The sequence below is a fragment of the Pinus tabuliformis genome, chromosome X (genome assembly GCF_031772625.1).
Source record: "Pinus tabuliformis cultivar Carrire ecotype Pingquan chromosome X, CPIR1, whole genome shotgun sequence".
Taxonomy (NCBI): Eukaryota; Viridiplantae; Streptophyta; class Pinopsida; order Pinales; family Pinaceae; genus Pinus; species Pinus tabuliformis.
The window spans coordinates 803024298-803050849 of record NC_142308.1 but is presented as its reverse complement, the minus strand read 5'-3'; the positions used below and the strand labels follow the sequence as shown (position 1 = coordinate 803050849).

Sequence of the window (26552 nt, the reverse complement as noted above, 5' to 3'; positions counted from 1 at the left end):
TTGTCACTAGCATCGACAATGACAGATTATTTAAACAAAGGCCATCGACATGAGATGTCATGAGATCACTTTCCCATTGACTCTTCGCAATTGGCATAAAGGGACAACCATCCTTCCTTGTTCTTAGCATAGAGGTCATGGATAGATGCTAGCATCAAAGTTTCTTTCCTCCTTGAGAGATTTGCTGGCCTTGGATGTTTGGGGAGGTACATGGGGTCCCTGAATTCTCCCCCCCCAGAATTCTTCCATTTTGTGGTGGTGGATGATGATTTCTCTCATTTGATGCTGGCCAAGATGCTACTCTTCCTCAGCCTCCATAGTCGTGGTTGATTTCTAGAGAACCTGTCATGGTGCAGCGCTATCATTGGGTTATTTTCTCCTCCTAGAAAATTATCTATTTCACTTTATAAAGCTACCATTTAGGTTCCTTCCATGTTTCTATTTTACGTTTTTGTCTACTCTTTCTCATGCTTTTTCTTTCTTCCCATAAACTAAGATTTTAGAAATGTTTAGGAGATGCTCTACTGCTGTTCCAAATGTTGTTATTCCTGGTCTTATTAACCTATTTTGGTCATTCGTCAACATTAATATAATTTGATTTCATTTTGAGTTCATTTGTCTTTTTTATGTCCGCTCAGACTAAACAGGTCTATTGGTTTGGACTGTAGTTCTGAGTTTTCTGTAATACTTTTCTTCAACCTATTATCTCTGTTGTTGAGTTTGCTAATTCATAAATTGTCTATTGCACAATGTACATAACTCTTCAAAAGTGTCAACTGTCATCCAACCTATATTCATCTACATCAGATAACAATGGATTATTTTCTTATTCACAATGAATTTTCTCTTGCTTTGTTCAGGTTATTCTCAAACTGATGTTTCAATCAATTTGATCAGATGTTGTCATCTAATAACTGTTTGCACTTTTCTTTTCATTACTTGTCATACAGGTAAAGGTGAGTGGTGGCACAGGATATGTGGCACAAACATCATGGATACAGAATGGGACAATAGAAGAAAACATTCTCTTTGGATTGCCCATGGACTATGGCAAGTACCAGAATGCAATTCGGGTGTGTGCACTGCAAAAGGATTTAGAAACGATGGAATTCGGGGACCAGACTGAAATTGGGGAGCGAGGGAGCAACCTTAGTGGTGGACAGAAACAGCGAATTCAGCTGGCACAAGCTGTTTACCAGGATACAGATATTTATCTTCTTGATGACATTTTTAGTGCTGTGGATGCCCATACTGGTTCTGAAATTTATAAGGTAAGAACAATTAGATTGTCATGTATTACTGTCTATTTACCTGGCAGGTTGATTTACCATATACAAGAATTCATTGGGAAAATTGGAGATTCAATCTTCCTAATTATTCATCTCCCAGGTATGCATACGAGGTGCTCTAAGTGAAAAAACAATTTTACTGGTTACTCATCAAGTTGACTTCTTGCATGGGGTAGACCTAATTTTGGTAAGATTCAATGTTACCTTGTCTTATCCTGTAACAAATAAAACCACATGCAAATCTTCTCTTATTTTGCTGTTCAACGGACAGATACATTATCTCAGAAAAATTGTTTGCTTCTCTGATTTTTAATTTTGACTATAACAAAGATTTCCCGAGAGCAATAGCTGTATGCATCAGATTAGCATGACTGGCAGTTTAGCATTGGCGGACACGCACAATTGTTGCTGAATTGAGTAGTTTGACATGATGTAGCAAGCCATCTCAAAGCTCAGCATGATCTGTTTCCACTATTCCTGATTTACAAACAGGTTATGCGAGATGGTATGATAGTGCAAAAAGGAAAGTATGATGAACTTTTGGAGTTGGGCACAGATTTCGAAGTACTAGTTGCAGCTCATGAGGATGCCATGGGATTAGTTGAAACAGGAAATTAATCTACAACGCATGCTGCTGAAAAAGAGCTGGAAACCATTCCAGAAGGGCAAATCAATGAGCTCAGAAGTAAATCCAGAGACATTCGTGTCCAAACCGTGCCCAGTCAATCACATACTCCTGTCTCAAAGGTCAAAAAAGGAACAGCAAAGCTTGTGGAAGAAGAACAAAGAGAGACAGGGCATGTCAGCTGGAAGGTTTACTGGTTGTATATAACCAAAGCATATGGCTGGTACATAATTTTAGCATTGTTTACAGTTCAGATCGTATTTCAAGCTTTTCAAGTGGCGAGTGATTATTGGCTGGCACATGAAACATCGGATGCAAACAGTAAATATTACCACCCAAAATTATTGATAGAAATATATGCCCTGCTTTCAGCAGGAACACGGGTTTGTACATTTTTGCGAACCATGTTAGTTACGAGATTTGGACTCAAAACCTCACAAATATTTTATGAACAAATGCTCGGCAGCATCTTCCGTGCACCCATGTCTTTTTTTGATACAACACCATCAGGACGAATTCTCAGCCGGGTAAGCGTGGATCCTGCGTTGATGACTTTGATTTCATACAGTAGTTCAGTACTAATAAAAATGTCCCATGTACGATTCAGCAATTAAAAATCAGAGATTTATCTGAGATACAACCTGTCTCATTTCCTGAGATTTTCTGTTTTGTTTGTTGTCGCAGTCATCTACAGATCAAACTGCTCTTGATATTTTGCTTCCTTTCTTTTTGGGAGGATGCTTTGCAAATTACTTTAATGCGATTACCATTATTGGCGTTACATGCCAAGTCGCTTGGCCAACTATTTTTACGATAGTGCCACTAGGTTGGATAAATGTTTGGTATCAGGTAAACACCGTATATTGTAACCGATTTAATTCTTCTTTTTTTCAGAAGAAAAAAAACCATATATATTATATTACGGGAAATATAATGTCCATGAATACAGCATAACCGAATTGTCTGGAGACCCACGGCAAAAACAGATAAAAACCATGTATGAGAGAAATGTGCAAGGATTACAGATGATCAGATGGGTGGAGCAGTTAGTCTCACAGTAGAAAGAGACCAATAAATTAAGAAATCTCCATATGGACCATGTGTAACCAACAGCACCAGATAGAGCGAGAGCTCCATAATCAGACAAATCCAAAAAAAAAACATTGATGCGCAGCAGCAATGACGACCACAAGTAACAGTTCTGTTCCAAATAAAATATTGATGCGCACCGATTTAATTCTTCATAGCGGCTGTTTTTAGTTTGTCAGACAGCAAGATAAATTTTGGAACTACATATTCTATATGCTGTTAATTGTGGCCGCAAAAGCAAGTTTACACCTCAAGGGAAATTTTAATGGGTAATATTTGCCATGCAGCTATTCCATTTCACACTATTCTAGAAACAAAGTTTCCAATTGAACACGATAACACATTCGCCTCAGCTTCTAAAAAAATTAAACGTGTCAAAGATTTTGTAATGGCATCAATACTTTGACAGCTTACTATTAAACTCCAAATCATCGAACTCCATATTGGAGAACAGTAAAAAATCATCACGATTCCTATATTTAATAGAAACAAATCTCCATATGTTCTTCCAATGTTCGGCATCATCCCAAGTCTGGTATGATCTTTCCCTTTCTTTTGGTTTTCCTTACCAGGTGTTCGCTTCTGTCCAGGATGGTTTCAGATGGTGGTCCGTTCAACGATCAGAATGGAGATCGCTTTTCATCTACACGTGCTGGCTCTTGTGGAAATGGCGGAACGCGCGCATTTTTCAGGATTCAAAGACTCCCATTTCCTCCATTCCGATCCTTATTTCTGCTTTGTCTGAACAGTTTTGATTCTGATGGTTATATGCTGCCGTCCTTCATGGATCTCTTTTTGATTTGGCTGTTATGGGTCTTCTGTATATACAATCTGCTCGTTTTGATTCTGATGCTTTTCCATGGACCTCTTATGAGGGACTGTTATGATGGACTGTTATGACTCTTCGGTGTATTTAATCTGCTCATCTGGCATGTATCTTCCCATATCTGCTCAGCATCTGTCTATTTCTGGCCATGCTCTTTTGGTTAGATCATATGGTCTGATAATTGTATTATGCCTATTATATCTCCTTAATATAATATCATGTCGATTTTCTCTGTTGGACACCTAATCCTAAATGGGTTAGTGTGGAAGTCGAGTGGACAAAAGCAGTCCAAGAGACCTTGGGATCTGAAACCCAAGAGTCACATAATGTACTATAAATGTAAATCATTTGTCAATAAAAATTGTATTGCATGTTTTATCTTTCACATTGTCTTGCTGTCCATGTGTGTTTAACATGGTATCAGAGCAGGCGAATTCTGGCCCTGCTCATATTTGAGCCACTTGTTTTGTGGTCTCTATGTATATGTCATTTGTGCAGACCTTCCAGTTCTGCCCATTACCTATAAAGCTCCATTAATTCATTGTTTGCCAGAAATCTGCTGACTCTGGCTATTTTAAGCCTCTCTGTCTGACCCTTGAAATCATACCTGCGCTCTCTCTCTTCTGCGTTACTTGCGCCCTCTGTCCTTTGAATTATGCCTGCGCTCTTTACTGTTTATAAATGTTCTGTAAAAGAAGCGTTGTCCTGACAATTTAAATTTCTGTTGTGCTGTCATCCTGACATTGAAATGCCTGAGCGCTGTCATAACCTGAGCGCTGCTTCCCCTCTGTCCTGATGATGGCCTGTCCGAGCTCATTTCACTCTCTGCGCTTCTATCTCTGTCGAAACTCTGCAAATCTCATTAAAACGCTTCTGCCATTATTCTTTGTGGTATAAGTTCATCGAATCACTGCTCCTGCTCGTGTAACTCTTATTTACTTAGCATTATTCTCTGCTACATCCTCTCTCTGCCCTTTTTACAACAACAACAACAACAGATCGTGAAATGCCAACACTGTGACCGAGTTGGCCATCTGAAAGATCACTGTTTTGATCTTCATCCATGTAAGCACTGTCATAAAACCAACCATTCTTCACACAGATGCTTCAAAAACAAACATCCTGCAAGAACAAAGATTCATCTTGGATGGATCGCTTCTTGGCAATGGGCATCAACAACCAAGAAGATATTCCAAACACATGTCAGAACTTGTTCCAGAATATTGAACAGTCTTGCAGTTGAGTTTTCTCCATCTTCTCACCTTGTATCTGACAGGGGGGAAATGATGGTCATCTACAAGCTTCAAAGTCACATCAAGCGAGCCTGAGCCACAACCTGCCACACCAGTTTCAGAGTTGTAGCCAAAGACAAAGATGCCCCTGAACATGCCTTCAGTTGGCAATCTGGGACACTTCCTCTAGCAAAAGACTCCAGCTTCTTGCCAGTTTTGGAAGAGTTCCAAGAATCGCAGAGTTGTTGGTCATCCTTAAACCATCACAGATTAAGAACACTTCCTCTAGCAGAAGACTCCAGATTCTTGCCAGTTTTGGAAGAGTTCCAGGAATTGCATTAAGCATTCTAGAGTTGTTGGTCATCCTTAAACCATCACAGGTTGAGACTTCCCTTTTATGGTTGAAGGTTTCCCTCTTTAAAACAATAGGATCACTTCCTCTAGCAGAAAACTTCAGTTTCTTGCCAATTTTGGAAGAGTTCCGGGAACTGCACTAAGCGTTCCAGTGTTGGTGGTCATTCTTAAACCACCGCCCTTTTTACCAACATTTCATAGAGCACATTCAGCCTAGTGCTGCCATGCATTTTTTGCACATTTTGTATTACAGCTCTCTTCTTGGACTCATACATAACCCTTCGGATTAAGGGGGGAATGTTGGACACCTAATCCTAAATGGGTTAGTGTGGAATTCGAATGGACAAAAGCAGTCCAAGAGACCTTGGGATCTGAAACCCAAGAGTCACATAATGTACTATAAATGTAAATCATTTGTCAATAAAAATTGTATTGCATGTTTTATCTTTCACATTGTCTTGCTGTCCATGTGTGTTTAACATTCTCTCTGAAAAAAAAAAGAAAATAGGGTAAACGGTTCGTCAAACAAATTCTGACTATGAGCATAATAAAGACAGTACAGTCAGACTATCCTAAAAACGAAGCTGCCAATTGAACACGATAACATTCACCTCAGCTTCTAAAAACAGTTTGAATACTCAGTCAAATATCTGTATATGTTGGTGTATATGCACATTAGTTAGTTTTAGTGGTTGCATGTGGTGTACATGCACATTAACATAGCTTTAGTTAGCCTTAGTGCTTGCATGCAGTTACTTTATTTATGGATTCTCTCATCAATATTGAAATAGTGAATCCATTCTCTCTTCCAATTTTCTTTTCAATTTTTAATTCCCGCAAGTTTTATGCAATTATTCTCCACGTTACCTGTGATTTAATAATTTTTACGGTGTATATGACATCATCCACAGTTTGAAAATTATTATTAAACTCCAAATCATCAACCTTAATATCTGCAGAACAGTCAATATTCATCATGATTTCTATATTTAATGAAACAAAAGGTAATTGGTTCGTCAAACAAATCCTGACAATGAGCATAATAAAGAAATGTAATCAGAGTGAAGAACTGCTAATGTTTGAGGAAAAGACCCCGTGTAGAAATGCAACTGTGATTGTGATCTCGTATTTTGGTGATTGTAGTGCTATATGCACTTTTGCATATTACTTGTTGGCTATGCTTCTTGGCTGTGACTGCTATCTTTGGTGTTTAAACAAAGCCATTCAGTAAAGGACTTCCCCACAGTACCTAGTTGTCCAGAATTTGATTGAAAAAAAAACATCAGTTCAGATTGTGGTTCTCGTAAATTATAGTGCTTGTGGTTCTCGTAAATAATAGTTTATTTACTAAGTCAACGTGCTCATTATTTAGTAGGATCTCCGAGATGAATACATAAAACCCAAAATGGTGTAGAAGTCCTTCAATTCATTTTGAAAGGACTAGAGTTATATTATCAACTGTGATAAATATGGATTTTTAAATTCATTTTGAAATGACTCAATGTATATTATCAAACGACCGAGATGGATTATTATAAAATGACAACAGTATGTCGTTACCAACCTTATCCATTTCATCTAGTTTGCATTTATACCAGAAGACACTTGGCATGGTCAAATCCAGCCAAAGTGAAGTTAAAAGATTCCATTCAATTTCCGTACTTTACTTTTATTGCCGATATTTTTCTACGACTTTTTCCATTTCTGTTCTTTTAATAGCTACTGAACATATATATTTTCCTGTTTGTATCCTGTGACCATGATTTATTGTTGGAATATTAATTCGAACTGCAGTGCTGCCATGGAGGGCAAGTTGAACAGCGGCAGTGTACTGTTTTTGCAAAACAGCCAGTCTCCCATCGCACCGCTCTTTGCCGGACAGTGGTATTCCCCCCAGAGGCTCCGACACAATCCGCTGCTGCCACGCGTCCTCAGTACGAACCCTCAGTACGAACCGAAAACCACCAAACTCCCGGGCATTAAGTATCGTTTGGTTTGTGTGACCGAAAACCACCAAACTCCCGGGCATTAAGTATCGTTTGGTTTGTGTGAGTTAGGCGAGCGATATGCGTCCGATTAAGTCAACGAACCAGGATCTTTTACAAGCTGTCTGAACTTTTTGTTTGACCGCCCATTCCCCGGACAATAACGTTCAGCATGGAAGGGCCTCCAGACATCGCCGTCAACCGTTCGCCGTCAACCGTCCGATTGCAAGGATGACTGTCCACTGTTTGATCAATAAGGAGCTCCAGGGCAGTATGAGAAAATTAATTAATTGCCATGCTGAAGTACCATCGTTAATAAATTAACGTGAAGGGAAAGTTTTTATTATTATTGCCGGACAGTTTTTTCCAGTGAAACCATTAATGTAATTTACGCTGGTTGGTAAATGTTGGTAAAGATTTTTTCATTGACTTTAATGCACGGAAGTTGCTTGTTTTTATGGCAAAAGTAAAAAAAACAAAAGTAATGTTTTTTGGTGAGGAGGAGGTATTGCAGCACAGCAAAGTGCAAATGAATGTTTAATCCCTCTGAAATGAAACTGGGTTCGCAGCAGCGAATAAAAATCAGGGAGATGCACAGCAGTGCATAAGATATGCATTTGTAATGTTTGGTGTGTGCTTATTTTTGCATACGAATTGAGTGTGTAATGGAATGAAGAAGAGGGCTTGCAGCAGCGAAGAAAAACAGGGGAGCAGAGCAGTGCGAAACTAGAGCGAGGATTGCGAAACCAGAGCAGGGATGAAATGAAAGGAGGGTTCGCGGCAGCGAATGGAAAACCAGAAGAGCACAGGAGTGTGGAAGAGAAGAAAGACTTGCGGCAGCAAATGAATATTTGGAATCCCTTTTTACAGGTGCTTATATTTTGTTGAAACCAATGGGAATGAAAGTATTTTTTTTATGTAATGTGAAAATCCAGAATTTTGAATGTAATGGAGAAATTTCACACAGGAGTGAATGTGAATTTTTTTTTATTTTACAACAGTAAACCAAAGTAAGAATTTCTCAGCTTACAACAGTAAATGTAAAAGTTTTTCACATAGCAGTGAATGAGGATTTTACACAGTGTAAATTTTTGCTGAGACAGAGAATGAGATGCACAACAGTGCAGTCAGTTTTTTTTACAGCAGTAAATGTGAATGAAGATTTTACACTGCAGTGTAAAATTATTTGTAAAAGAGGCAGAGTAATTGTTTTGGTGAAATTTCTTGGTGAATCCCTTTGTTAAAGAGGAAGGTGCTTTTCAACAGAGTCACTTGGTGAATCCCTCTGTTAAAGAGGAAGGTGCTTTTCATCACAGTGTCATGGTGAATCCCTCTGTCAAGAGGAAGGTGCTCTTCAGCATAGTCTCAGGTGAATCCCTCTGTTAAGAGGATGACTCTTTTGATTGTTTGTGGAACTGCATCTGAAGCAGTGTTGGTGAATCCCTCTATGTGAGGAAGACCTTTTTTTTTGTAACAGGCAGTCATATTGATGAATGCAAAGCTTTTTTTGGGGTGTAGAAAAACTCTGTTTCTCTGAGTCAAAAACAACTTCCCTGTGCAAAAGATCCTGTGGCAGAAAAACAGAGCATTGTCTCTGTGTGTGTTCAGTTTGTTTGTTTTTGGGATTTTACCAGAAAAATCCTCAACAGTGGTATCAGAGTATTTCCTCTGTTCAATATTTGTTTGAAATTACCAGAAATTTCCAACATGGTATCAGAGCTAGTCCAGGCTCTTTGAAGGTGACAAAGAAACTGAAGGAAGGAGTTTATTTGCTGCAGCAGCTTCTCCAGCAGAGTGAAGACTCAGCCAAGAAAGGATCCAGGTATTTCTCAAAGCTTTTTTTGTGTAGTTGTTGAAGACAGTCAGGTGTTTTAAAAACACAGTCAGGTATTTTAAACATAGTTAAGAATGGCAAGGTCAAAGAAAAAAGTCTCCAAACCTTCTAAGGTTGTGTCTCCCTCTACTACTAAAATAGAAAACAATCTATTTGAAAGCATTCTATTTGAGGCTCCAAGGTTCGATGGGAACTTTGATATATGGGAAATAAAAATGAGGACTTTCTTACAGTCTGAAGGGATTGAAATTTGGGAATCAGTGATTGATGATAGCAAGATGGATAGAGAATCCAAGGAGTACAATGCAAAAGCAGCAAAGACTATCTTGGATGGACTGCCTGATTCTTTAAAGAAGAACCTAGGAAAATATTCATCAGCAAAGGATATATGGGACAGACTTCATGACCTTCATGCAAAGGGAGCACTGACCATGAACATCAATCAAGAAGGAAATTATGAACCCATCATAGAAGCTAAAAATGAGAAGGTTGACCTCATCAAGCTTCAAGTAAAAGAAAAGGATGAAGAGCTCGCCAAGCTTAAGAAGGAACTTGATCAAAGCAAAAGGAAGCATCATGAAGAAGTCATATCAATGACAAATCAGTTGAATAAAGCAAAGAAGCAGGAAGATGCCTTGTCAAGACAACTTGAACAAAGGCACAAGAGAGTGAACAAACTTGTAGAAGAGATTGGACAGTACAAGGTAGAGGTCTCCTCCCTTAAGTCTGAACTACAAGAAGCTAGGAAGCAGACACAAGAAGCTGAAAAGAAAATGGAGAGCAGTCAAGCAGAAATCTCCAAAATGAAGTCAGATATTATCTCCCTTAAAATAGTAGCAGCTGAAGCTACTCGTAGCAAGGAAGAAACTGAGGAACAACTTGCAAAGAAGAATAATGAGTGTGAACGATTGGAAGAAGAGATTGTCCTTCTCAGAAAAAAAGGTTGAAGGGATGAACAAAATCATGAAGAGCTCTCAAGCCTTGGATGACATGCTCAACTATCACAGATCTCCATTTGATAAATCAGGACTCGGGTATGTAGGTGAACCCTCAAACAAGAATGAAAATGATTTAAGCAAAGGAGATGTGAAGAAGGCAGAAAGAAATTGTGATGCCCCTAGTTCCAGCAAAGGCAAGGAGAAAGATCAAGGCTACAATAGAAGAAATCCTACTCCAAGTAGAAAACCAGCTCCAAGAAGAAATGTAGCTGATGTCAAAGAGGTAAGAGGCAATGGTTATCATCAAAGGATCTCAAGGCAGCAAGGCTTCAGAAGTACATCAAGGAAACCTCCATCTCCCAGGTACCAAAGTTCATTTTTTGGTTATTGTTATTCTTGTTCAAACTTTGGTCATATGGCAAAAGACTGTAGAACATTTCATAGAGATAGATGTTGTAGTCTCTGACAATCTCCAAGAAACAATTTTGCAAGAAGAAATCATGAATTCTTATTCATGAACAATGTTGAATGCTTCAAGTGTCATAACATTGGGCATATGGCACGTGATTGTAACTTAACATGGGCTCCTACACAAGCTAGACCCATGCAAAAGAAGAAAGTTACACAAGTATGGAGAATGAAGGAAATACAGTCTGAAAGTCCCTTGAGCTCTCTAGTCGATCTAAGTTTCTTTTGAGAAAACTTTGCTGAAAGAAGATGATGCATACAGTTAAGGGGAGCCTGTAATTTTTAATCATAATTGCTGAGCTGGATTAACAGTCATTCTTTGATGAAAATATTCTTATAGGGGAGAGATATGAAATTAAATCTGCCATAAGAGCAGAGAAGAAAAGGTTGCAGGATAGCTTAGAGATGCAAAGATTGGAAATCTTGCCGGAGGCAGAGAGAAAGAGGATATTACATGATTGGAGTGCCTGAACAAAGCAGTGAAAGAGATGAAAGGAAAGCTGATACGAATAGGCAGAAAAGTTATGAACTCTTGAGGAAGTGTTTGGGTATGTCTGAACGCCCAGCAGTTGAAATTAAAGGGGAGTGTTGGAATATTAATTCCAACTGCAGTGCTGCCATGGAGCGAAAGTTGAACAGCGGCAGTGTACTGTTTTTGCAAAACAGCCAGTCTCCCATCGCACCGCTCTTTGTCGGACAGTGGTATTCCCCGAAGAGGCTCCGACACAATCCGCTGCTGCCACGCGTCCTCAGTACGAACCGAAAACCACCAAACTCCCGGGCATTAAGTATCGTTTGGTTTGTGTGAGTTAGGCGAGTGATATGCGTCCGATTAAGTCAATGGACCAGGATCTTTTACAAGCTGTCTGAACTTTTTGTTTGACCGCCCATTCCCCGGACAATAACGTTCAGCATGGAAGGGCCTCCCGACATCGCCGTCAACCGTCCGATTGCAAGGATGACTGTCCACCGTTTGATCAATAAGGAGCTCCAGGCCGTATGAGAAAATTAATTAATTGCCATGCTGAAGTACCATCGTTAATAAATTAACGTGAAGGGAAAGTTTTTATTATTATTGCCGGACAGTTTTTTCCAGTGAAACCATTAATGTAATTTACGCTGGTTGGTAAATGTTGGTGAAGATTTTTTCATTGACTTTAATGCACGAAAGTTGCTTGTTTTTATGGCACAAGTAAAAAAAAACAAATGTAATGTTTTTTTTTGTGGTGAGGAGGAGGTATTGCAGCACAGCAGAGTGCAAATGAATGTTTAATCCCTCTGAAATGAAACTGGGTTCGCAGCAGCGAATAAAAATCAGGGAGATGCACAGAAGTGCATAAGATATGCATTTGTAATGTTTGGTGCGTGCTCATTTTTGCATATGAATTGAGTGTGTAATGGAATGAAGAAGAGGGCTTGCAGCAGCGAAGAAAAACAGGGGAGCACAGCAGTGCGAAACCAGAGCGAGGGTTGCGAAACCAGAGCAGGGATGAAATGAAAGGAGGGTTTGCGGCAGCGAATGGAAAACCAGAAGAGCACAGGAGTGTGGAAGAGAAGAAAGACTTGCGGAAGCAAATGAATATTTGGAATCCCTTTTTACAGGTGCTTATATTTTGTTGAAACGAATGGGAATGAAAAAGTATTTTTTTATGTAATGTGAAAATCCAGAATTTTGAATGTAATGGAGAAATTTCACACAGGAGTGAATGTGAAAGAATTTTTATTTTACAGCAGTAAACCAAAGTAAGAATTTCTCAGCTTACAACAGTAAATGTAAAAGTTTTTCACATAGCAGTGAATGAGGATTTTACACAGTGTAAATTTTTGCTGAGACGGAGAATGAGATGCACAGCAGTGTAGTCATTTTTTTTTACAGCAGTAAATGTGAATGAAGATTTTACACTGCAGTGTAAAATTATTTGTAAAAGAGGCAGAGTAATTGTTTTGGTGAAATTTCTTGGTGAATCCCTCTGTTAAAGAGGAAGGTGCTTTTCAGCAGAGTCACTTGGTGAATCCCTCTGTTAAAGAGGAAGGTGCTTTTCAGCACAGTGTCATGGTGAATCCCTCTGTCAAGAGGAAGGTGCTCTTCAGCATAGTCTCAGGTGAATCCCTCTGTTAGGAGGATGACTCTTTTGATTGTTTGTGGAACTGCATCTGAAGCAGTGTTGGTGAATCCCTCTATGTGAGGAAGACCTTTGTATAACAACAATTCAGTAATCCCTCTGTTAAGAGGAAGACCTTTTTTTTTGTAACAGGCAGTCATATTGATGAATGCAAAGTTTTTTTTGGGGTGTAGAAAAACTCTGTTTCTCTGAGTCAAAAACAACTTCCATGTGCAAAAGATCCTCTAGCAGAAAAACAGAGCATTGTCTCTGTGTGTGTTCAGTTTGTTTGTTTTTGGGATTTTACCAGAAAAATCCCCAACAGTGGTATCAGAGTATTTCCTCTGTTCAATATTTGTTTGAAATTACCAGAAATTTCCAACACTTATACCAATAGCTGATTCGTGGCAATTTATCTTCCTTAATCAAATGATGTCCAATTTGTAGAGATTTTACATTGCCTCTTCTCGAAAGCTGACCCGCCTTGACCAGATCACTAAAGCTCCAGTGATTCACCATTTCAAGGAGTCCTTTGCAGGAGTTGTTATGATCCAATGTTTTAAAAAGCAAGCAAACTTCTCACAAGTGAATATTGACCGCGTAAATTCTAACCTACGAATGGATTTCCATAACAATGCATGAAATGAATGGCTTGGCTATCGCTTGGATATGATCGGAACCACTGCTCTATGTGCATCTGCGTTGCTTCTAGTTTCTCTAACAAGTAACATTATCAAACCAGGTAATGCTAAATATTTCATTTAGTTGTTTTGGTATGCAAACTACTTAAGCTCCTTCTGATTTGCAGATTGATCAGGCTGTACTATGTCCTTGAACAGGCTATAAAGTACCCCAATGCAAAGAGGGCATAGTTTTGTGGGCACTTGTAACCTTTTAAGCATTTAAAAAAAAAAAAATGTTCCCATAACCAAATTTATGGTTTTTTTACCTTGTTCTTTTTCTATTTAGGAAATTTTATGCTTATCATACTGGAAGGTATGTGAATTTCATCCTTTCAAATATAAAAGGTGTTATCATTACCTAAAATTAGCTTTTCCCTTGCCTACTGATATCATATTTTTAAAACTTGGACCGTTCTGACTGAGAACTAGTCAAACTGGCCAGATTAATAGGCCACCAAGTCAACTTCGCCTTCAACTCAGCTCGGAGGTGGTTTGATACCAAACTAGCCCAAACAGTTCAAGTTGATCCTAGTTGAAAAACGAGTCATTGAATCCGAGTTGCAACCCAAGTTAATTGGTGGCTGAATCAAACTCCGAGTCCGAGTTTTAAAACTATGATTGATATAAGTAGATAAGATAATTGTATTATTGTCCAACAAATGCCCGCAAAAATAGAACAACTACTGTGATTTGGCACCTATATAGAGCTTACAACAATCTTTTTTTTATGGCACATATTCTAGTTGAATTGTGGAGAGTTATTACATGCAATTCATATATCCTTTCTCAATGAAAATCTTTAAATATCCTAGCACAACCCTTTTGCTATGGGAAGTGAATAGTGTCCAATTTAATTACTTGCCAAACACTCCACAGATTTATGATCACAACCTGCATCTCAAAAGTATTTTAACTAGGACTAGATATAAATCTTCAAAGATCCTAGCACAACCTTTTTGCTTCAGGAAGTGTATAGTGTCCAATTTGATTTCTTACACTCCACATAGATTGATGGCCTCAACATAGATCTCAAAAGTATCTTAATTGGGACCAGATATAAATCTTCTTCACAAAATTTATTATTCGAAAATGTATGTATATATTTTGTTTCCAAGAAAAAATATTCTCAGCTTAAAAGGCATCACTTGCTTTTGTAGATAGTTGTGTAAATCCCCCAAAAAATCGAAAGTACATCTAGGCTCTTGGGAAAGATGCACAATATGATGGCCATCTTTCTGAACTCAATGGTGTACTCCTATACACTCTACCCTTGCCTCTATTAGAAGTAATGCCATTGGATCCATTGGTCCTCTACATGCTTGATAGGGTAAAATTGGGACTTAATGAAAGTTTTGAAGTCCTTCCCCTTGGTACTAGAGGATCACCCTCTAGCCTGTAATATTCCCAATTTTGTGAGCATGGGAGTCACTAAGCAATTTTGCCCAATTTTAGTAATATTAATTAAAAATGGGCAAATATCATTGGAGAAAGGTGGCTAGTATTATTTTATTAGAGAATAGCAACAAATTATTATTGTATTAAATGGTGGCAAAAGTAACTTAGTGGACAATGGCCCCCATTAATAAAATAATATTAAAAAAAGAGTTTAGAGGCATGAGGAGAAATATAAAAGGAGGATGTACTCATTTTGTGGATTATCTTTTGGCTATTACACTTCATATTTCATCTTCTCTTGGAGGTGCTTAGCACAAGGACTAGAGTGTTGTTTAGCACAAGGAATTCCAAGTGGAATTCCACCCTCATTTCGGAGAACTTCGAGTGTCTCCCTAATGAGGAAATTTGGGAAGCTCAATTCAAACCTTCCATTGGACATCATTTTAGGAGTTTATTTAGTGGTGTGTTTTTCTTGGGCACAAAGGTATTTTGTGGAGCACATTGTGGGAGTAAGCATGGGTTAGAGGCTCCGAGATTTTGTAGGGAATTTTATTATTGTTAGACTGGAGTTTGGACAATGATTTGCCAAGGTATATTAGAGGCTATTACCAGGGTCAATTCTTCTATCTTTTGGCAAGGGCATGAAAGCTATTGACCCAATGTTGCGCATGAGTATATAGAAATGGAATCAGGAGAGATAAGGGCTGGAGATAGGAGGTATTTCTTAGTACAGAATTTAGCTATAGCTAGGAGAAATTTCTCGTGGTAGATTTGGGCATCATTCAGTAGTATCAAAACTATTGGGTGTTTTTTGGCCAGATTGGGCAATTCACACTTGTTGGGGGTCATCGGGGTCAGTGGATTCAGACCAAACCCTTTCTGGGTTTTTGTGGGTTTATTGAGAGGTCTCTGGCTAATTTTACAGAATTTTTTGGGCGATATTCAGGCCCAAAATTCTCATTCTTATAGCAGGGCGTATTGCTTTTTAGCTGGCAAATTTGCATCACTTAGTGGGTTTAGTTTTGGCTTGGAGTTGGGTCAAACTCTTTCTGGGTATTTTTGGGTACAAGGAGTGGAGCCCGTGGCTAGAATTTTAGGGTGATCTAAGCATTCTTCATAACAAAATATCCAGTCCCATTCTAGCAGCAACAACAGTAATTTCCTGGGTAGTGTGCAGTTCCAGTTTGGGCTAGTATTTCCTCCAGATCAGAGTTGTCTCACCTGGGTTTTGTATAGCTTGCAGTAGCAAGCCCATGTTCCATTTTCCTTACTCATTGTGCTCATCATTCTTGAGATTAATAAAATGGCTCAATTATATTACTTATTTTCTATGGTGTTTTGATTTGGGTTCTTGGATTTTAATTTTAATTGTTGTTCCTAGTTCGTATTTTTGGTATTTACTATTATTTTACAATAAGAAATATTACTGTGGTATCAGAGCCATGATCTTGGCCAAGCTGTGGGCCTTAATCCAAGTGATGACAAGGCCAAAATAAAAATCTAAGAAATCATGGGATCCACAGAAAGATTAAAATCAAACAACATGGCAGTAACCTTGAATGAGGTGATTAGGATGCAACAAATGATGATTGATGTGCGGGAGCAGTTGATTCACACCACAATTGGGAATGAAGACCATTCTCAATTATACAACAAATCCACTGTGCCCAAAATTATGGATAATGCATCAAGATGGAAATACATGATTGTAACTAATGTGGAGTTACTGGCAGCAAATTGGAGGGCATACCAATCATTGGGACATGGCATTCAGACGTCCCTCTCTTTTTGGGAGTTTTGTGACAAAGATATGTGCATACACCTACTGATGAGATGCTGAGAGTTGATGAGGTACATAGTGTTGTGACTAAGTTTTCAAGTAACTACAACGCACCACAGGTTGATGAGGTGCTTAGAGACATCTCCATCGTTGATGAGGAGTCGATAGGTATAGAGGCATCCAGGTCTATGACAAAGCTTCAGGACAACAACCACCTACAACTGACTGGTGAGCATGTCTTGCATGTCAGGTTGTCTATGGAGGAACAGTTGGAGGCTCATGTTGAGCCCATGATAGAGGAGGACGAGAAATCATCTTTTGGGCCAACCACTGATTAGACAGTGGCTCTCTTTGGCATCATATAGATGGGGCTTGCAACATTGCTAAGCTAGCTTTGCACAACAGAGAGAGAGAGATGTAGAGTCACCTTGAAAGATTTTATGTGTTGACCACGATGGTGAGATGAAGCAACATGAGCTGCGTAGGGTGCAACACTCACAGGATGGAGGGCTTATTCTATGTGCGGTAGTTCATGGATTCGATCCCTCTCTTGGGGTTAGATGGCAAGAGATTCTGAGTTGGTACCCGGTGGAGTGGGCTGGACTCATAGAGATGATCGTAGTCTGGAGTAAAGCTCAGTGGGAGCTCTCAGACACCGACGGTACTGGAGGCCCAAGTTGGCATTGGGATCCAAGTGGGGCTTCCTATCCGATATCGGACATGTCATATGGCTATGGCATTGATGATATAATCGACACAGTGACTCAACACATGCATTCCTTAGGGGAGTTCTAGTTGACATTAGTGGCTAGACGGTTTGTGAGCAGATTCCATGGATTGTTTTGGCATGTTAGTTGCGCACGGGGTCATAGGATCATTAATATTCTCTAGCAGGAGTTGGTTGGAGGAGGTGGCATGGGTAGGTGACTGGACTGGGTGTTGTATGGAGACGATATTCTCCCATTGAGGTATTGGGCACAGGAGTGGCTAAAGATCATCACAATAGAGATATCCCCTCTAGCAAGAGTGGATTTAGGCCACTCAGGTCTACCGGGACAAATGAGGAGATATGACGTGTGTCCTGGTGGGCTCACTAGCAGAGTGGTAGATACATTTGCACGTGCGGGATACCATTTGCTATAGGGTAGTAAGACAGAAAAATACAAGACTGCACAGGGTTATGTCATAGGGTCCAATGTTATGTAGAGGGAGGTGAACTGATGTTTACAGACCCAATTTCAAGTGATAACATCCAATGGTGTGCAGGGCTATGTTGCAAGGAGGAGCGGCCTATAGAGGGGCATGGAGGTGTGTGGTGGTGTGCGGTAGCATGTCGATTTACACCATGGAGTAGGAGTGACTAACATCGCATTGAGTACACGCGGGGAGTTTCAGGTACAATGACACCGACAGGACACGAGATGATGTAGGATGGAGCAACAGTAGCAGGGGGTATCTAACAGTGTACAGGGCTAGGCCGCAATGTACAGTGGCATGCCGAGGAGTACAAGGATGCTCAGTGGTATTCAGGCGCGTATGGTGTTGCGCAACGGGGTCTTGGAGGGTTGCCTCCAAGGAGACTTATGGATGGAGAAATAGGGCATACCTTTGGGTGTAACTCACTGAGGATCGACAAGGACACAAATTTGTGATACTCGATGGTATCCATGGGGACTCACCGCCGGTCCTTCTTCTACATCACTTATAGGCACAGACGATTTGGTTGTTGTCCTTTGACACTTTGGGCACAAGCAGCAAGGGACATGGAGCTCACCATAGATATTTGGATGACGCTTAGCGCACTAGGGGAGAAACCTCTCAGTGGCGGCATTGGGTCGGTGCGGAGTTGACAACTGTAGGTTGGGGGATGAGGTGATCACTACAAGGGTGGCATATCGTTCATCAATGAGCCTACGCTTGCGAGATAGTCACGAGGGAGACATGTGTCACTCTTTCCACAAGGCATGTCAGGACCATGCATGAGTAGAAGATACCGTGTACAGATGAGGCAGTTTTCCAGTATGTGTTCAGGCTCTAGACATTGTATTGGCACATTATCGAGAGGGCAACTGGCAGAATTAGTGGTGGTGGTTGGTAGGAGCAGGATGGATCCACATACATTGAGTCGATTGCGAGTATCAGATACCCATCTATTAGCTGCATTGAGGGGGTATCTATTTGGCATATGTGGTTTCTAGTGGTCATTGGTGCTATGCAGTGGCAGACACAGGGCAGTTTAACATGCATCAGATTAGTTCATGATATATGGAGCATATATATTGATTGCATGCACGGACTAGAGATGAGGCACAAATGGATTCCAACAGTCGTCAGAGCTATGTCGCAGCATGTCTAGCTATGGGATCCTGGGATTCAGTTGGTTGATAGATCACTCTGTCTCTTGATGAGGGGAGTCATGGCAGAGAGTGTACTAGCTCACTCTTGGGTCGATACATGGGGGTTCACAGAGGCCTTCACCGTATGGCGCGGTAGGATTTCCCTATTGCTACGCAGGTTTGGGTTAGCTTTGGATGGGTAGGCTTTGGCATCATGGAGATGCCTGGGCAGGATGTATTTGAATTTTGGCCTTTATCAATATTTCACCATCAAGTTCTAGGAGAGGAGGATATAGTATGCACACAATGGGCAGTCAGATGTAACCGAAGTGGTGCAACATCAACATGGTGGCATATTTTTTAGATTAGCATGAGACCTTAGTATCAAGGGATTCATTTATGACAGGACGATGTACGGATTCAAGGTGACTCAGTGGCATATTTGGGACCCCAGTATTGTTTGCGGTTATAGTTTGCGTCAACAGTGAGAAGGGGCGCTTGTTCGAGCATTGCTTGAGGACAAACAATTTTTGGCGAAGAGGACTGTAATATCCCCAATTTTGTGAGCATGGGATCCACTAAGGAATTTTGCACAATTTTAGTAATATCATTCTAAGGAATTCTAGTATTATTTTATTGGAAAATAGTGGTAAATTATTATTTTATTAAATGACGACAAAGTAACTTAGTGGAAAATAGCCCCCACTAATAAAATAATATTAAAAAAGAGTCTAGAAGCATGAGGAGAAGTTATAAAAGGAGGATGGACTCATTTTATGGATTATCTTTTGGCTATTACACTTTCCCATTTCATCTTCTCTTGGAGTTGTTTAGCACAAGGGCCAAAGTGTTGTTTAGCACCATGAATTCCAAGCGGAATCCCACCCTTATTTCAGAGAACTTCGAGTGTCTCCCTAGTGAGGAAATTGGGGGAGCTCAATTCAAAGATTCCATTGGATATAACAACAAAACTATATTGCAGATCAACAAAGAAAATACTCAATAAATCAAGGTGATAAGCTTGAACGTGCCACGAATTGAGTATAGAAACTTCTTGAATAGGTAATAAATCGGAAGTGTTATAGATGCTCTATGTGGTTGTAAGTAGGACGTAAACTTGTTCAAACCTATAACTTCTGTAATTTTGAAGATTGAACTAGGAAAAAAAAGCATAAAGCCACGTTAAGGGCTTGTAACTAGCTCTTGGTGTACTTGAAACTCAAGGGACTTGGTGGAAGTGTTAGTATTATGAAAATCCTTTCCAATGAGCACAAGAACACCAAATTTGGATGAGTAGTTGAAAATATATTCAATCTGAAAATTAATTACCCAGAAAATAGCCCACAATTGTGTTAGATGAATATTGACTTAGCCCAAAAAAATGATTAGACCTACAAATTCCTTTTGGACAGCCAATATATGATCTACAATAAATGAATAGTCAATATAAAACCCTTTTACATCAATTGTAAAGGATACAAGAGAGTCAAGCTTGAATCTCATGTATCCCAAGGAAAGGGTTTGCCTCTAGTTACTCCTGTAAATAATTTCCAAAACCTATAATAAGCCTTGAAACACTTGGAAACAATGTTAGAACAACAATATAGAGCAAAATAAATGGAGACATTCAGCCTCAAGGCTTTTAAGTTTTCCCAAAAATGCAATTTGTGGTGATTTATCCAATGGAGTAATCAATAAATGCAAATTAAACAAGTTCACAATGATTCTCCAAGGAGAAGAAGGCCTATATTTATAGATGAGGATCTTCCAAATTTGCTCCTTTGTCTCCTACAAAATAAGTAACTTTCCATCCAAAAAATTCTTGAAGGGTAAGTTTGAAAACTATTTTTTCAGATTTACATTGAGTAAACCCCAAAAGGAGGCAACATGTTGCACTGATACGAGGTCAAGAGGGGTTGTTTTGACTTTAAATGACCAAACATTCCACTTGTGATTGCATGGTTGGCTCGCTTGTAAAATCAACACTTCATTGCTGCTCCAACGACTTGATTTGACCTTGCTTTGACTCTCCAATTATTAGGCTAGAGTTGGCCGCTAGGCTTAGGTGGACGGATTGGATAGGCTAGTCTTCATTGCTTGAAATTTGGATGATTTTTTGTTTGTAAAGTGACTCTTCCTTGCTTTTCCCTTCATACTTGACTTGGAGAATGTCCCTTCCATGCAACATTTCACTCCCTTGACCTTCTTGCATAACGAATGAGGGGTTGGCCTTCCTTCATTGCAAACGACTAGCTGATTTGGTGAAGAATACTTCAATTTTGGCTTGAATTTGACTTGAAAACACTTGAAATAGCCCTTGGGGGCTCTCCTTCACCAATAAGCCTTGTTAAGCTTTCTCAGGAGAGATTTAATCTTGCTCGAGGAGGGCTTGACCTCCTTCCTTGGCCCTCAATCTTCCCAACGACTACCTTACTTAAGAGAGGATGCTTTCCTTTGACCTTTGAATTGATATTACTTTGCTTACTTCTTGACTACTTCCTTTGACGACTTGCTTGGAGGTGCTTCTTTTTCTTACTTGAATGAGTCGACCCCCCTTTCTTCCTTGAAACACTAGCGGCTAGGACACTTTCCAACTCTTTGACATTTTCTTTGAGTAATTTTTAGTTGACACTTGGGTGATCAGCCCTTGGGGCTCCGATTTATACAAATAGATTTCGACGTTCCAATATTTGTCCTTATCTTGCTCTTTACTCCATCTAATAGCCCCAAATAGGATGACGGTCATGCCCCACGTGTGGTGGAATTACTTTCCAGAGCTTGATTTGATGTCACTTCACTCGAGCGTTGGGCTGATTTGGCTTATAGATGACATTTGCTGGACCTATCTTCTTGGTCCACTTCATCAACTTCGTTCAAATCGCATTGCTTGCAATGCCACACAGAAGGCCCTCTTCCCCCAAAAATGGGTCCACTGTTGTAACTAGATATCTGTGAGCGTGCTTTGTTTGCTTCTAGAATCAAGTGGTTCATCTTGGCATAGAGAATCAAATGGACACCCTCTTTGCCTCAAAATACATAGCAGGATGCCTTGGGAGACACATGCATTGGGTACTTTGAGAGTATCAGGATGTATGGCCAAGGCCAAAGGGGAGTGCAAAATACATAAGACACATAGCACGTGGGGTAGGGGGTGTATCGGAATCAAAAGAGTTAATGTCAGGGAAGAGTACATATGGTGATCACTATTACAAGGATTTATGATGAAAGTACTCCCTTAAACCATGTGTCCTAGTTGTGTCTAAGCTATGATACCCGCAAGTTGCAACACCATCCCAGGGTATAAGGATACCCATCAAGGTAGTGAGTTACCACCTACCAAAGGGAAGTCAATGATGCTAGAAAGGCAAACATGCCATGAAATAAACAAAATTAGGAGTAGTCATGGCCGTTCACACCAACAAGGATGCAAGAGTCACTCTCACAAACTAACACAAACCCACATGGCTTTACAGGGCTATAAGGCACATCCTATGGGCTTATATGGCATGGAAAAAATGTTTTGGAGTACCCTTGCTAAAAGAGGGGTAGCATCTGGCTCCAAATGTAGGACGAGTGCTCTTTTGGGGCTGCTTGAGAACCTCAGAATCTCCAAATGTCCATCACTCAAAGACTTGCATCGATGACACCAAAAACAAGTATCAAATTCTATGAAAATAAATAAACTAATCTAACATGCAATGCAATAACATCATTGACTCAAACCACACAAGTATGAAAAGGAAAGGAAAAACACCTACTCTACATGAGGATGCCCTAGACGCATAAGATATTACCTAAATAGAATAGTTCTAAGGCTTGCCCATTTACAGGCAAGGGTAGCTTCTTACGGTCCAAATGACATATATGGAAAGAGTCTATACCTACAATCTCATCAAGCATATAAGGTCCTAACCATAAGTTTCCAAACTTACCATGATTACTTGGTTTTCACCTCTTTTGTTCCACAAGAGGACTAAGTCCCCTTTTTGAAATTTACACTAGTGAGCCTTCTTGTTGAATTATTTTAGTGTTGAATTGACTTTGCCATAGGTGATCATAAGAATGTATTCGACTTTCATCAAGTTCCATGATTTGATTGATTCTTTGATTCAAGCCATTTGAATCAATAGATTACTACTGCTTGAAATTGAACAGGGGAAGATTTAAGTGAATAGAAATGTAATATCTGTCCCATAGACCAGTTCAAATGGGCTCTTCCCAATGGAGTCTTTCTTTGTAATTCTATCATCTCATAAAGCATACTTAATCTTGCTATCCCAACTCTTCTTATTGTGGCCAAGTGTCTTCTTGATGATTTTCATGAGGTTCTTGTTCCTCAATTCTACTAACCCATTACCCTGTAGGTAATAGTTTGAAGAATGAGATAGAACAATGCCATAATCAAAACAAAATGTTGTCATTTCTTATAAACTAAAGGCTCTGGCAGTGTCAGTAGTGATCTTATTTGGCACCCCGAATCTCATGAAGATCCTATCTTCAAGAAAATACATGACCACTGAATTGGTTACCTTGTTCGTGGGGATGGCCTCTACCCACCTGGTGAAGAAATCAATAGCAGGTAAGATCCATCAGTAACCATTTCTTGAATTTTCTTTGAATTCTCCGATGAAGTATAAGCCCCATTGTTAGAAGGGAGCTTCCACTGTAGAAATTTACAGGGTAAGTTCCTCATATAGAACACCAAAGGACACCGCTCACAAATAGATCACAGATCAATACACTAGTATTCTTGACGTGGTTAAAACCCTCAATGAGGGAAACAATCCACAGCGTGAGCCAACGCGGCCACTTTAGGAAATTTATTAATAAAAGAAATAAAATTTACATAAGCTTCTCTCATGAATGGTCACCTTACAAATGACCCTCCATGCTCTTTAAATAAACATCATCGACCAATCGGGTGTTAAGCCATGGATCAAGTGTTGGTAATACCAAGGAGAGAATGAACTGTCGGATCACTTCATGTCTAGAACATATCGTGACTGTCGAATTGTAAGTTACAAAAGTAAATAGTAAAGAAACACACTTTACCTAACTCTATATTAGACCAAGTTATACTTAACTATTTCCTATGTGTCAGAATATCCTAACATCCCCCCTTAAAAACAACTTGGGATAGGATTGAAGGATGTACAAATATGACACAATAGGAGAAGGAAGGAGGCATTAGAGCCTATCCCCCCTTAGTGACAACTTCCTGAACTCCAATCATAAATCGAAGTTTAGTAAACTTCGCCTCTGTGAGAGCCTTTGTAAATATGTTTGCAACTTGATCATCGGTTGAACAATATTGCACTTCAAGAACATGGTCATGAATGAGCTTTCTGATGAAGTGCATGTGTAGTTCAATGTGTTTGTTGCGCTGATGTTGGGCTGGATATTTGCATAGTTGAATGGCACTTTGATTATCACACCAAAGTGTAGTCGGATGCTACTGCTGAAAGCCAAACTCTGACATGATTTGATGAAGCCATAGGGCTTCCTTACTAGCTTCTTTCTGTTGAAGAAAGAGAAATGGCACTTTGTTTCTTGCAAGCCCATGTAATAGGTCCAGAACCAAGAGTGAAGACATAACCCACAATAGACTTCCGATCATTAGGGTCACCAGCCCAATCAGAATCAGTGAAACCAACCAATAGAGGAGATGCATCTGCACCTTAATGAATCCCAAAATGAACTGTACCTCGAACATAATGAAGTATTCTTTTAGCTACTTTCCAATGACTTCATGTGGATTTTGCATAAACCGAGCAATAAGGCCAACAACGAAGGAAAGGTCAGGAGGAGTATGGGTCAGATACAAAAGATTTCCTACAAGCTGACGGTATAAGGTTGCATCAACTTCAAGGCAAGTACAAGTGACTGAAAGTTTGGCTCCAAACTAAAAGGGAGAAGGGGATGGCTTACAATCTTCCATGTGAAAGTGGTGTAGAAGATCACAAGCATACTTGGACTAGGAAAGGGAAATACCTTCCTTGGATTGCAAGACTTGAAGACCAAGAAAATAATGCAAGTGTCCTAAGTCTGTCATTTCAAACTGCTTTTTAAGGTTGGATTTCACATGGTTTATAAGGTTGGGATCACTACCAGTGAGGATAAGATCATCAACATAAAGAACAAGAATGATAAGAGACTTACCCACTTTCTTGGTGTAGACAGTATTGTCAGAATGACACCTAGAAAAGCCAGTATCTAAAAGAAAACTATCTATTTTGGCATACCAAGCCTGAGGGGCTTGCTTGAGACCATAAAGGGATTTCTTAAGCTGACATACAAGGCTTGAGTCTGTTTGTATAAAGCCAGGAGGTTGTTCCATATAGATTTCTTCATGCAAGTCCCCATGCAAGAAGGCGGCTTTAACATCCATCTGATGGACTTCTCATTTGAAAGAGGCAACAAGGGAAAGAACAAGGCAGATAGAGTTCATTTTGGCAACAAGGGTGAAGGTTTCAGTATAGTCAATGCCTTCAACTTGTGAAAAACCCTTAGCAACAAGACGAGCTTTATGTTTATCAACTTTTCCATCTGGTCCAAACTTGGCTCTGTAAACCGATTTGCATCTAACAAGTCTTCGTCTCTTTGGAAGAGGAACAAGATCCCATGTATCATTTGCCAATAATGAATGATATTCTTCATTCATAGTTGCGTCCCAATCTGGATGGCTGGCCTGAAGCTTCTGCAAAGGTGTCAGGATCGCAATTCGCTGAAGCTTGAGCCAGTAAGAAGAGGCTCTATCGAACTGAGAACGAGTACGTCAATGATCTGTAGGATCACCTGCAAGAGAACCTGCTGCATCCCGAGTAGCACGAACCCATTTTGGAAGTTGAGGCGCTGAAGGAGGATCCTGAGAAGGTGGGGGAGGATTGTCATCCTCGCTATCATCATCTGAAGAAGAAATATTTTCAGAAGTAGAAGGGATAGAGAGAGGTGGCACATCTGCCGAACTAGGCTTGTAGCCCGATATATTTTCAACAAACTTTACATCTCTTCTAATGATAAAATTTTTGGACTTAAGTGGAATAAGTCTATCCTTTGACATCTTCAGAATATCCAACAAAAATACATTTTTCACTCTTAGGTTCTAAAGCTTTATGTTTCTCATCTAGAATATGGGTCCATGGTTCACTTCCAAAAAACATCTGGTTTAATTGAGCTCCATGCTTCTTCTAAAGTGATATTCTTTAAAACCTTAGTAGGAGTGCAGTTTACTATGTAATTTGCACAGTTAATTGCTTCTTCCCAAAAATTAAGACTAAATCCTTTAGATTGAAACATACAATTAGCCATTTCCTTTAAGGCGCGATTCTTCCTTTTAGCTACACCATTTTGTTGTGGAGTATATGGAATAGTATGTTTCATTTGAATTCCATGCTCAGTGCAAAAGTTGATGAATTTGTTGTTAACATATTCTCCGCCATTATTAGATCTTAGATTAAGAATTTGATGTTCATATTGTTTCTCAACAAAGGCCTTAAAGGCCAAGAACATGTTAAAGACTTCACTCTTGAGTTTTAAGAAGTATACCCAAGTGCATCTGGAGAAATCATCAATGAAAGTTAAGAAATACTTGTAGCCAGAGAATGAAACAACTAGAA

General features: G+C 39.6%; 1 protein-coding gene across 1 annotated transcript in view; it reads left to right on the top strand.

Moving 5' to 3' along the window:
- Positions 1–13640, top strand: part of LOC149142235 (ABC transporter C family member 14-like) — a 62847-nt gene extending 49207 nt beyond the window's left edge. Inside the window, 6 exon segments of the mRNA XM_089451429.1 lie at positions 951–1271; positions 1390–1476; positions 1782–2441; positions 2599–2763; positions 13190–13484; positions 13582–13640. Of these exon segments, the coding sequence (XP_089307555.1) occupies positions 951–1271; positions 1390–1476; positions 1782–2441; positions 2599–2763; positions 13190–13484; positions 13582–13640 (1587 nt within the window).
- Positions 13641–26552: the final 12912 nt, after the last annotated feature.